The 13,190-nt window shown below is 44.8% G+C and overlaps 1 protein-coding gene across 2 annotated transcripts in view; it reads right to left on the bottom strand.

Annotated features, from left to right (window-relative positions):
- The window catches only part of stard7 (StAR related lipid transfer domain containing 7), a 54,876-nt gene that overhangs the window by 28,445 nt on the left and 13,241 nt on the right, over positions 1-13,190 (bottom strand). For both annotated transcript variants that reach the window (XM_063057147.1, XM_063057146.1), the window contains exon 2: positions 897-1,075. In XM_063057147.1, the coding sequence (XP_062913217.1) occupies positions 897-1,075 (179 nt within the window). The remainder of the gene's footprint in view (positions 1-896; positions 1,076-13,190) is intronic.

Raw genomic sequence — 13,190 nt, 5'->3', positions numbered from 1 at the left:
GAATCATTCTAGTGAACCTTCTCTGTACCCTCTCCTACGTCAGCACATCCTTTCCTAAATAAGGAGCCCAAAACTGCCCACAATACTCCAAGTGAGGTCTTACCAGTGCCTTATAGAGCCTCAACATCACATCCCTGCTCCTTTACTCTATTCCTCTAGAAATGAATGCCAACATTGCATTCACCTTCTTCACCACCGACTCAACCTGGAGGTTAACCTTAAGGGTATTCTGCACGAGGACTCCCAAGTCCCGTTGCATCTCAGAACTTTGAATTCTCTCCCCATTTAAATAATAGTCCTGTAAATGCGTACAAGAAAATGAATCTCAGAGTAGTACGTAAAGACTTTGATAATAAATTTACTTGGTCTTTGCTGAGGTTCAAAGGGAATATGCTGAATGCCCTTAATCCAATGTCTTTTCTCGGTTAGGGTGTCCACATGGCTGGACCAGGGCGAGTTTTTGATGATATTTATACCTTACAAATTGAAGCTCAGCACCATCCCCACCCAAGGAGTTTGTACGTTCTCCTGATGACCGCGAGGGCTTCCTCCAGGTGCTCTAGTTTCCTCCCACAGTCCAAAGACCTACCGGTTGGTAGGTTAATTAGTCATTGTAAATTGGCCTGAGATTAGGCTAGGGTTAAACTGGGGGTGGCTGGGCAGCGTGGCTCGAAGGCCTATTCCACGCTGTATCTCAATCAATAAAAAATTACAATAATGTACAGTATAGAGCAACACAAGTGCTGGAGGAACTTCGCAGGTCAGGTAGCATCTATGGAAGAGAATAAATGGGTCGAGACCCTTCATCAGGACTTAGTGTGTTAGGGTGGCCATACAGTGACGTACATGCACTTGGGTAATGAATTTACTCTGAACTTTTCCCAGGGTGGTCTTACCTCTGTACTGGTAGAGATGACTACCTGGGATGGGTCTACGCCACAGTCGGAAGCTGGACCTGTCCATCACCAGCTCCCACGCATCGTCCTGCTTGGGATGTTTGTCACACAAGGCGCGTTCTCTGCTCTGCTGTTTCTCGTCCAGTGGGATGTCCAGGTTTTTGAAATCATTCAGACACCTGCGCCAGGTAATAAAACCGCTCATCAGCAAGAGGCAACGGAGAAACAGAAAGGCCCAAGCGTTGAGAGTCTGATTTATCACACATACATCAAAACATGCAGTGAAATGCGTCAGTCATTAATGTTAACAACCAACACACCCAATGATGAGCTGCAGGCAGCCCACAAAAGCATCACCACACATTCCAATGCCAGCTTAGCATGTCCGCAATCTTCAACAAAACAACACAAGCAGCAGCAAGGACTAAACAAAACAAGCCATGGTACATACACACACCACACATCTAGGACTTCAGTTCTTAGCCCAGGACTCTCAGATATCGGGCCTCCAAACACCAGTCTGGCCCAGACTTGCAGACTCCGGGCCTATGACCTCTGAACATGCCAACCCGGGGGTTTCAACCTTCAGGCCCCAAACTCTGGACTTGCCAGATTTGGTTCTCACCCCTCAGACTTGCTGAACTCAGATTCCCTGACCTCCCCACCACTCCTCAGTCACGCACTCATATGACATCCTACGTCCAACACCGTGGATCAGGTTCATAGCTTCATGGAGTTCTACAGCACAGAAACAGGCCCTTCGGCCCAATTTGTCTATGCTAACCAAGACGCCTCTCTAACCTAATCCCATTTACCTGCGTTAGGCCCATAATCCCTTGAAGCCTTTCCTACCTTGTAACTCTGAATTATTTTTAATCTTGTACCCACATGTACCTCTTCCTCAGGCAGCTCATTCCAAATATCCACATGCTGCATGGAAAAATGCCCATCGGGTCCATTTTACATCTTTACACCTCCCCCCACTTTAAACCTAAGCCCCTAGTTTTCGAAGTTAGGGGAAACTATCTACAGCAGGGGCTCACAACACTTTCACACCATGGACCAATACCATTTAGCAAAGGGTCCAGGAAGCCCTGAGCTGCAGAATCTATGTCCCATCGAGTGTTTTCCACCATTCCATCATGGCTGATTTTCCCTGTACACTTTGATCCTTCTACGATCCTCCCATCCATGTACCATTCCAGGAAATTCTTGGGTAGGAACATGATACCTAAATGAAACCGCTGTACCTGCCTTGAACACTTTCTCCGGCATGGATAACAAACACGATTGATAGAAATACAACGTAGAAAGTGGGAGGTTATGAATCCATAAAACACAAGAACAGAATTAGGCCATTTGGTTCATCCAGTCTGCTCCACCGTTCGATCTTGGCTGATGTATTTTCTCTCTCAACGCCATTTTCCGGCCTTCTCCCCATAATCTTTGACACCCTTACTAATCAAGAACCTATCAACCTGTACTTTAAATACACCCAAGGATTTGGCCTCCATAGCAGTCTGTGGCAATGAACACCCTCTAGTTAAGAAAATTCCCCATCTGTTCTAAAGGGACATCATTCTATTCTGAGGCTGTACCCTCTGGTCTTTGACTCTCCCACTATTGGAAACACCCTCACCATGTCCACCCTATCTCGGCCTTTCAGTATTTGATAGGTATTGAATATACAGGTAACTTTACGCTTGTATCTCAAACCCTCTGATCCTAGTAGTGTCCTTACAAACCCTTTCTGCCTGCTTCAAGACCTCCTACAAATGGTAGTGGATTTGGCCCAGTACATCACAGGCAAAACCCTCCCAACCATTGAGCACATCTACGTGAAGCGCAGTCGTATGAAAGCAGTATCCGTCAGAGATCTCCACCACTCTCTTCTCACAGCTACCATGAGGCCTCCGGACGTGCACCAACAGATTTAATAACAGTTACTACCCCACAACCATCAGCCTCTTAACAAAGGGGACAACTACACTTACTTGCCAGTCCATTCAGATGTTCCCACAGCCAATGACCTCACTTAAAGGGCTCTTTATCTCATGTTCTCGTTATTTATTGCTACTTATATTTGTACAGTATGTTGTCCTTTGCACTCTGGTTGATCTTTCACTGATCCTGTTATAGTTACAATCTACAGACTTGCTGAACATACCCACAGGAAAATGAATCTCAGGGTTCATTATATGTACTTTGATAGTAAAATTTGCTTCGAACTTTGAAGTCTTCACATGTAACCCTGCATACTAAGTGGGGCCAAGTACTGTATACCTTCCATTAACATCTGGGGCTGGTGTCTAAATTAGCAGAGCTGTCCCACAAACAAAGAACAACCTGACATGGTTCAGCAAATACAACTATACACCCGACTCAGATCAGTTTACAGACACATACAATAGGAAGGTGCAACACCAAGTTCTTGCTCACATGTGGTGACCTTTCTACCACATACAAGGCATGAATCAGAATATCCTCCACTTCCCTGGGTCAAAATAGCTGCAGCAACATCGAAGCAGCTCACTTGACTGACACCCCCTTCCACCACCAATACAGCACGGCTGCAGTGTGCATCGGCTACAAAATGGACTGCTGTTAATTGCCGTGCCTACTCTGACAACACTCCCAAACCTGCGATCTCTACCAAAGCCAAAGTTCAAAGCTCAAAGTAAATTTATTATCATTTATGTCACCATATACAACCCCGAGATTCATTTTCAATATTCAATAAATCCAATAACCATAATAGAATTGTGGTCAAGTGGTTAAGGCATTGGACTAGCTACGTGAAGGTCCTGAGTTTGAGCCCCAGCCGAGGGAATATGTTGTGTCCTTGAGCAAGGCACTTAATCACACATTGCTCTGCGACAACACTGCTGCCAAGCTGTATGGATCCTAATGCCCTTCCCTTGGACAACATCGGTGTCGTGGAGAGGGGAGACTTTCAGCATGGGCAATTGCCTGTCTTCCATACAACCTTGCCCAGGCCTGCGCCCTGGAGAGTGAAGACCTTCCAGGCGCAGATCCATGGTCTCGCAAGACTAACGGATGCCTTTGTTATAATAGAATCAACGAAAGACCACCCCAACAGGGCGGACAACCAGTGTGCAAAAGACAACCAACTGCAAATACAAAAGTCAAAAGAAATAATAATAAATAAATAAGCAATAAATATTGAGAACATGAGATGAAGGGTCCTTGAAAGAGAGTCCATTGGTTGTGGGAACAGTTTCAGTGATGGGGCAGGTGAAGCTGAGGGGTAATAGCTGTTCATGAACCTGGTGGTGAGAGTCCTGAGGCTCCTGTACCCGACAAGGAAAGCTGGAACATCTACCAGCTGCGGTTTCGTCCCCAAGTCACACATTACTCAGACCAGGAAATAACACACTTAACCCTGTGAATAGTATTCTAAAATTGTGTTCTTAATTGATAGAATGATTGACTTGTTCCTGTTTCATAAGTGGTTAATCTGTACCAAGAGGAAGTCAAGTCAGAACACAGAACATTATAGCATGGTACAGGACCTTCGGCCCAGAATGTTCTGTCGATATTTTAGCCTACTCCAAGATGAAAGTAACCATTCTCTCCCACAGAGTCCTCCATTTTTCAATCATGTACCTATCTTACCATATTCCTTGTTTTATTTTTTCAGAAGGCGGGGGAGTGGGACCAAATGGGAGAATGGATCAGCTCATGGCGGAGCAGACTCGATGGGCCGAATGGCCAACTTCAGCTCCTTTGTCTTCTGGTCCTAAGAGTCTCTTAAATGTCCCAATATATCTGCCTTTACCACCACCACCACTGTATGGATGTCCCATGCACCCACCTTCCCAATCATCTTAAAATCACACTGTCTCGTACTAGCCATTGCCACACTGGGAAAAGGGTGCTGGCTGTCCACTCTATTTATGCCTCTTATCATGTCTGAGTGAGCAGACCGGCATAAAATAGGTACGGTGACAAGGATGGAAAAAGTCTTCAAGGGGACAACCCAAGTGTGCCAGGAGACAGGAGGTGGCGGCCATGGTGCTCACCCAGCTAGCCCGAATTTCTAGCATTTAGCCCAGAACCCTCCAGGATCCTCCCCTCTATGTAGCTGTCCAAGAGTTTCTTGAATGAAGCTGTTGTATCTGGCTCAAGCACTTCCTTCAGCATGGATAACAAACACCATTGATGCAAATACCATGTGGAAAGTGGGAGGTTATGAGACCAAAAAACACAGGGACAGAGCTCGGCCATTTGGCCCATCGAGTGTGATCCACCAATCTTGGCTGATGTACCTTCCCTTTCAACACCATATTCCAGCCTTCTCCTCATAACTTCTGACACCCTCACTAATCAAGAATCTATCAAACTCCACTTCAAATAACTTGGCCCACACAGCCGCCTATGGCAATGAATTCCACAGATTCACCAGCCTCAGGCTCAGGGGTTTCCCAAGCTTTTTTATGCCTTGGACCGATGCCATTAAGCAAGGGGTCCATGAACCCCAGGTTGGAAACCCTGCTTGCTGAAGAAATTCATAAGAACATAAGAAATAGGAGCAGGAGTAGGCCATCCGGCCCATCTAGCCTGTCTCGCCATTCAATAAGATCATGGCTGATTGGTCTGTAAACTCAGCTCCATCTACCTGCCTTTTCATCATAACCCTTAATTCCCCTATGTAAAAATCTATCTAACTGTATCTTAAATATATTTGGTGAGGAAGCCTCAACTGCTTCCCTAGGCAGAGAATTCCACAGATTCACCACTCTCAGGGAAAACCAGTTTCTCATCTCCATCCTAAATCTTCTCCCCTGAATCTTGAGGCAATGTCCCCTAGTTCTAGTCTCACCTACCAATGGAAACAACTTTCCTACTTCTATCTTATCTATCCCTTTCAAAATTTTGTATGTTCCTATAAGATCCCCTCTCATTCTTCTGAATTCCAGAGAGAATAGTCCCAGGTGACTCAATCTCTCCTCATAGGTTAATCCCTTCATCCCTGGAATCAATCCGGTGAACCTCCTCTGCACCGCCTCCAAATCCAATATATCCTTCCTCAAGTAAGGAGACCAGAACTGCACACAATACTCCAGGTGCGGCCTCACCAGTACCCTGTATAGTTGCAGCATGACCTCCCTGCTCTTGAATTCAATCCCTCAGCAATGAAGGCCAACATTCCGTTCGCCTTCTTAATAACCTGTTGTACCTGCAAGCCAAACAAGCACTCTGAAGTCCCTCTGCGCAACAGCATGCTGCAATCTTTCACCATTTAAATAATAATCGGCTCTTCTATTATTCATTCCAAAGTGGATGATCTCACACTTACCAATGTTATATTCCAACTGCCAAACCCTGGCCCACTCACTTAACCTATCTATAATCCTCTGCAGACTCTCCACATCCTCTGTACAATTTGCTTTTCCACTCAGTTTAGTGTCATCAGCAGATTTTGCTACGCTACACTCAATCCCCCTTCCAAATCATCAATGTAAATGGTAAACAGCTGTGGGCCCAGCACCAACCCCTGCGGCACCCCACTCACCACTGACTGCCAACCGGAGAAACACCCATTTATACCAACTCTCTGCCTTCTATTGGTTAACCAATCCACTATCCATGCCAATACACATCCTTCGACTCCATGCATCCGTATCTTATAAGTCTTCTTGTGCGGCACCTCATCGAGTACCTTCTGGAAATCCAAGTATACGACATCCACCTGTTCCCCTCCATCTTATCTTCTCATCTCTGATCTAAAGAGACATCCTTCTATTCTGCGGCTGTGCCTCTGGTTCTAGCCTCTCCCACTACTGGAAACAACTTCACCCTGTCCACTCCTAATCCTCCACTTGTACTTGATTAAACTCAGAACTGCTGAGTGCATACATCTTCTAAATGCTGACAGATTTGGAAAATTAATGAACAAGAGCTCTTTATAGATTCAAAGTACGTTTATTATCAAAGTATATACAGAGAAAACAACCCTGGAATTCATCTTCCTCACAGACAGCCATGTAACAAAGAAACATAGAAAATAGATGCAGGAGTAGGCCATTCGGCCCTTCGAGCCTGCACCGCCATTCAGTATGATCATGGCTGATCATCCAACTCAGAACCCTGTATTTGCCTTCCCTCCATACTCCCGATCCCTTTAGCCACAAGGGCCAAACCTAACTCCCTCTTAAATATAGTCAATGAACTGGCCTCAACTGTTTCCTGTGGCAGAGAATTCCACAGATTCACCACTCTCTGTGTGAAGAAGCTTTTTCTAATCTCGGTCCTAAAAGGCTTCCCCTTTATCCTCAAACTGTGACCCCTCGTTCTGGACTTCCCCAACATCGAGAACAATCTTCCTGCATCTAGTCTGTCCAATCCCTTTAGGATTTTATACGTTTCAATAAGATCCCCCCTTAATCTTCTAAATTCCAACGAGTACAAGCCTAGTTCATCCAGTCTTTCATCATATGAAAGTCCTGCATCCCAGGAATCAATCTGGTGAACCTTCTTTGTACTCCATGGAACTACCATGAAACCTGTTCAAGAAAGCTTCAAGCCCCCAATGTGCGATAAAAACAAACTGTACCTCTGGCAAAAAGCAAGCAAACACCACACAGAATCTCAAACATCAAACCAGGAGGCCAGTAGCATTCAGTTTAGTTCAGTTCAGCGTCCTGCTGTTAACCCACTGCAGCTTGCAGGGTGAAGCATTCTGCAGTGAAATGCCTCAGACTCCATCAATTGCCCCAATTAAACCACTCAAAAACAGCACAAGACAAAGAGTATCCAGAATCCAGGAACAGGTACAGCGTGAACCCCAAGTCTCCCAAAACGAATCCAAAGCCTCTCTAACCAACGTGGATCCCAAGACTCCTCCACTTTCCTCCGACAGCAGATAACAAGAGGGCGAGGATGACTGATCAACACAGGCAGATGGCGACTGCAGCAGAGACCAACACAGTCTGAGGATTGCACGGGGGCAGCCCGCATGCCTCACCCGCTTCCAGCGCCAACATGCGGTCACGGGGAGAATGTACAAACTCCTTACACAGCGTGGCGGGAATTGAAAACTCATCACTGGTGCTGTAACACACGATGCTAAGATGCTGCCCATTGGCAACTAGGCAGGCAAATTGTATGCCTGCCTTCAACACTAGGGCAGGGGTTTCTAAACTTTTTTTATGCCAATGAGCCTTACCATTATCCTCCGTATTTTCTGACCAGGAAAGATCTCCAGCTATGCCCTACTCCTTCAGTTTCACTAAGAGGACATGACCACAATCATCACGAGGAAACGTTGGAGATGGATTGGACACGTGATGAGAAGAGAAGTCAACACCATCGTCAAGACAGCACTTCACTGGACCCCTGAAGGGCTGAGGAAAAGCGGGAGACCAAAGACAACTTGCTGACATACACTAGAGGCAGAAATGAGGACTCCAAACCACACCTGGGGACAATAGAGAAGATAGCCAAGGATAGGCAGCGATGGAGGACCTTCAATGCTGCTCTAAACGCCAATGGCATAACAGGCAGTAAGTAAGAGCCTTACCATTAACCAAGGGAGCCGTGGACCCCGAATTGGGAACCTCTTTGTGCTGGAAGATTTGAGTGCCACAATTAGATAGGGCCACGGGGAGATCACACCTGGAGCTTTATGTACAAATTGTGCTTCTAACATGCTGTTCGGGGAGTGCAGCAGAATTTTACCAGACTGGTTCATGGAATGGCAAGGCTGTCACTTGGCAGGAACACTGAGCTGGAAAGTGACTTTTCTGGAGCGTAGAAGAATAAGAGGAAAGACAAAAAAAAAATTGGGCTCAATGGAAGGAGGAGTGTCCTGATCAAGGAAACTAGAATTTGGCATACAAGACAAAATAATTTTAATTTGATGCAAACAACATTTTTCACTGTATGTTTGGATATTTCTCTGTACTTCTCACATCCAAATGTATAGTCAAAAGCAACTTTTGCATCAAATTAAATCAGTGAAGATTGTGCTAGAGCCAACATCCAAAACATACAGTGAAAAGTGTCTTTTGCGTGAAATTAAACCAGCGAGCATCGTGCAGGGCAGCCCGTAACGACTGCCATGCTTCCAACACCAACATAGCATGCCCACAACTCACTAGTCTTTGGAACGTGGGAGGAAACTGGAGCATGTTGAAGAAGGCCATGCAGTCACAGGGAGTACATACAAATCCCTTACAGACAGCAGTGGGAAATGAATCCTGAACTTACAAATAGCGCTGTAAAGTACTTACCATGCCAACCCACCCACCCCACAAATGAGAAATTGACTCTAGCTATTTCTGCCTCTCACAATGTGATACATCTCCATTGTTATCTCAGCTTCACCGAAAGCAATCACAACTCATCCAGTCTCTCCTTATAACTTGAGCTCTCTAATCCAGGCAAGCTTGAATAGCTGAACAGCCTCTTCCTGCTGACTGATAAATTACTAAAATCTAAGTCCCTCACACTGACAAGGAGAACAAACTGCAAGACAGGAAAATACACCAATGATGTTATTGGCCAGAGCTGAATCTGCGAATCTCTGCGTCCACTGGGAAAGTCGAAGCCCAATATCTGCAAGCCTGGGTCAGAGACAGCTAGAAGTCAAAGACAACGGCCTATCTAGGGTTTAAAGGACCGTGTACATATGTGCATGGATGAGAGGGAAGAATGAGGCTTGTTTAGCTGTTATGTTGCTTGTTGTGTTGTTTCATGTTCTGTATTATTTATTTATTGGGATACAGCGCTAAACAGGCTCTTCCAAGTCACACTGCCCAGCAACATACCCATTTAACTCTAACCTAATCATGAGGCAATTTACAATGACCAATTAACCTACCAACCAGTCAGTCTTTGGACTGCGGGAGGAAACTGAAGTAACCGACGGAAACCCACACGGTCACGGAGAAAACGTACAAACTCCTTACAGTCAGCGGCAGGAATCGAACCTGGGCCACCGGCACTGTAAAGCATTGTGCCAACTATTATGCCACCTGCCACCCTTAGCACGGTGGGCATGTTATGTGGGCACTGGAACATGTGGCATCACTTGTGGGCTGCCCCCAGTTGTGAATGCAGATGATGCATTTCACTGTATGTTTCGATGCACATATGACAAATAAATTTCACTAATTCAAAGGCGAAATCAAATTAATGAATAGACATGCACAGTAGGCTTCCAGATTCCACATTGCCCTGCATGTTTTAAATATGGTGGTTCGATCAGCTGCAGAAGATGGCCAACAGAAAGAATGGGAAGCAGCCAGCCAGGAACATGTGAAGCTGACCGAGAGATCAGCAGGCCCAGTCAGTTCCCACAGCAGCGGGACTATCCGAACACCAGCCTTTCCCCACGGAGAACACGTTGCCCTGGGCCCAACACATAGAAAGCAACACACATCAAAGTTGCTGGTAAACGCAGCAGGCCAGGCAGCATCTCTAGGAAGGGGTACAGTCGACGTTTCAGGCCGAGACCCTTCGTCAAGGCTAACTGAAGGAAGAGCTAGTAAGAGATTTGAAAGTGGGAGGGGGGAGGGGGAGATCCAAAATGATAGGAGAAGACAGGAGGGGAGGGATGGAGCCAAGAGCTGGACAGGTGATTAGCAAAAGGGATATGAGAGGATCATGGGACAGGAGACCCAAGGAGAAGGAAAAGGGGGCAAGGGGTATAGTCAGAGGGACAGAGGGAGAAAAAGGGGAGAGAGAGAAAGAATGTGTGTATATAAATAAATAACGGATGGGGTACAAGGGGGAGGTGGGGCATTAGCGGAAATTAGAGAAGTCAATGTTCATGCCATCAGGTTGGAGGCTACCCAGACGGAATATAAGGTGTTGTTATGCCAGCTGCTCTACTTCATTAGGAGTTTCAGGAGATTTTGTGACAAAGACTAGCAAATTCTACGGTGGAGAGCATTCTGACTGGTTACATCACTGACTGGTATGATGGCACCAATGCACAGGACTGGAAAAAGCTGCCGAGCATTGTAGAGTTAGCCTGCTCCATCAAGGGCACTAGGGTCCCCACCGAGGACATCTTCAATACACAATGCTTCAAGATGGTGGAATCCATCATGAAGAACATGTCCTCTTCTCGTCAGAGGAGTAGTACAGGAGCCTGAAGACATATTCTTAATGTTTTAGGACCAGCTTCTTCCCCTCCATCAGATTTCTTATCTGTCCATGAAGACTACCTCTCTATTTCGTTCTTTTCTTTGCACTTTTTTTAATATTTCTCATCCAGAATCGCTTTATAGCCGGTATGTGAAACGTACCAGAATTGATTGATTCAGGTTCAGTGCCAAGCATAAAACACGGGACAATACCATAACAGACAACGTAAATAGCAACCATTAATTTACAAGACAATAGAGGACTCAACAATTAGCAGAAAGGTCACATGCACAAAAGTCAATAATCAAACTTCAATAAATGTGATGTGAATAGACTCAGTAATTACCAACAGAACAAGATGAGTAAGAACTTGTAACTTACAGTAATCTTTATGTCTTGCACTGTACTGCTGCAGACCTGACTGATTATACCAACAGGGACTCTTGGAATTCACACTATTCTGAGCAACATAAACAAGGTGACCAAAATCTATGAAGCAATGGATCACCATATTCACAAAGACAGCCATAGAGGCCAAGTCATTTGGCACATTTAAATCAGAGGTTAACAGATTCTTGATTAGTAATGTCTCGAAGGTTACGGGGAGAAGATAGGACAATGGTGTTGAGGGGGACAATTCAGTCATGATCAAATTGTAGGGTAGACTCGATGGGCCGAAAGGCCTATATCTGTTCCCATGGTTTCATTCGCACTGTATCCCACTCCCTCCTCTTCATCCCTACCTGTTCTGTTCTGTAACTTCAAAACATTAAACTAATTCAAAGGAAGACATGGGAGTCCAAAACGTGATTCTAATTTCGTCCTTACTTTAAATGAGGCATGCACTTATCACATGGTAGGGTGACGACATATGCAATTCACATATTTTTACATATTACCCATCATTAATTAAATGAAGAATGCTTAAAAATATACACACACGATTACTCAAATATTGTTGAAATATTAAATATACAGTTGTAAGAAGTTTGTGATCTCTTTGCAGTTACCTGGTTTTCTGCATTAATTACTCAAAACGTGGCCTGATCTTCATCTAAGTCACAACAATAAACAGCCTACAGTAATAACACATGAACAATTGTACTTCTCATCAATACTGAGTACAGTACACATTTAAACAATCACAGTCTAGATTCAAAAAAGTACGTGAACCTCTGGGGTATTGTCTTCCACAAAAGCTAATCGGAGTCAGGTGTTTCAATCAATGAGATGAGGTTAGAGATGTGGGTTGTACAGGTGCCCTGTCCTATAAAAAAAGACACTAAGTCCGGTTCTGACAGAGCCTGCTATTCTCAAGAAAGATCTGTTTACGTGCACTGTGCCTTGATCAAAACAACTTTCAGAGGACCTTAAAAGAAGAACTGTAGAGATGCATAAAGCTGGAAGAAGCTACAAAAGCATTTTCAAAGACCTGAGTGTTCATCAGTCCACAATAAGAGAAATTGTCTACAAATAGAGGAAATTTAATACTGTTGCTACTCTCCCAGGGAGTGGGCATCCTGCAAAGATCATACCAAGAGCACGACGGGCAATGCTGAAGGAGGTGAAAATAAAAACCCAAGGGTAATAGTAGAAATCTCTAGAACTTGCTAAAATCTCTGTTCATGTGTCCACTATAAGGAAAATACTGAACAAGCATGGTGTTCATGGAAGGACAGCACGGAGGAAACCACTGCTCTCCAAAGAAAACATTGCTGCACATCTCAAGTTTGCAAAAGACCACCTGGTTGCTCCACAATGCTTCTGGGACAATTTTCTGTGGACAGATGAGACAAAAGTTGAACTTTTAAGAGAGAAATGCACATCGCTATGTTTGGAGGAAAAAGGGGACTGTGCACCAACACCAAAACCTCATCCCAACGATGAAGCCTGGAGGAAGGAGCATCATGGTTGGGAGCTGCTTTGCTGTCTCAGGGCCTGGACAGCTTGCAATCGTTGAGGAAACAATAAATTCAAAATTGTATCAAGACATTTTACAGGAGAATGTTAATGCAGCAGCCTGTCACCTGAAGCTTAACAGAAGTTGGATGATGCAAAAAAGACAATGATCCAAAAAAGAATAAATCAATAACAATGATTTAAAAAGAAGAAAATTCATGCTTTGGAATGACCAAGTCAGAGTCCAGACCTTAACCCAATTGAGATGCTGTGGCATGA

The sequence above is a fragment of the Mobula hypostoma genome, chromosome 8 (genome assembly GCF_963921235.1).
Source record: "Mobula hypostoma chromosome 8, sMobHyp1.1, whole genome shotgun sequence".
NCBI lineage: Eukaryota > Metazoa > Chordata > Chondrichthyes > Myliobatiformes > Myliobatidae > Mobula > Mobula hypostoma.
This window is presented reverse-complemented; position numbering and strand designations above follow the sequence as displayed.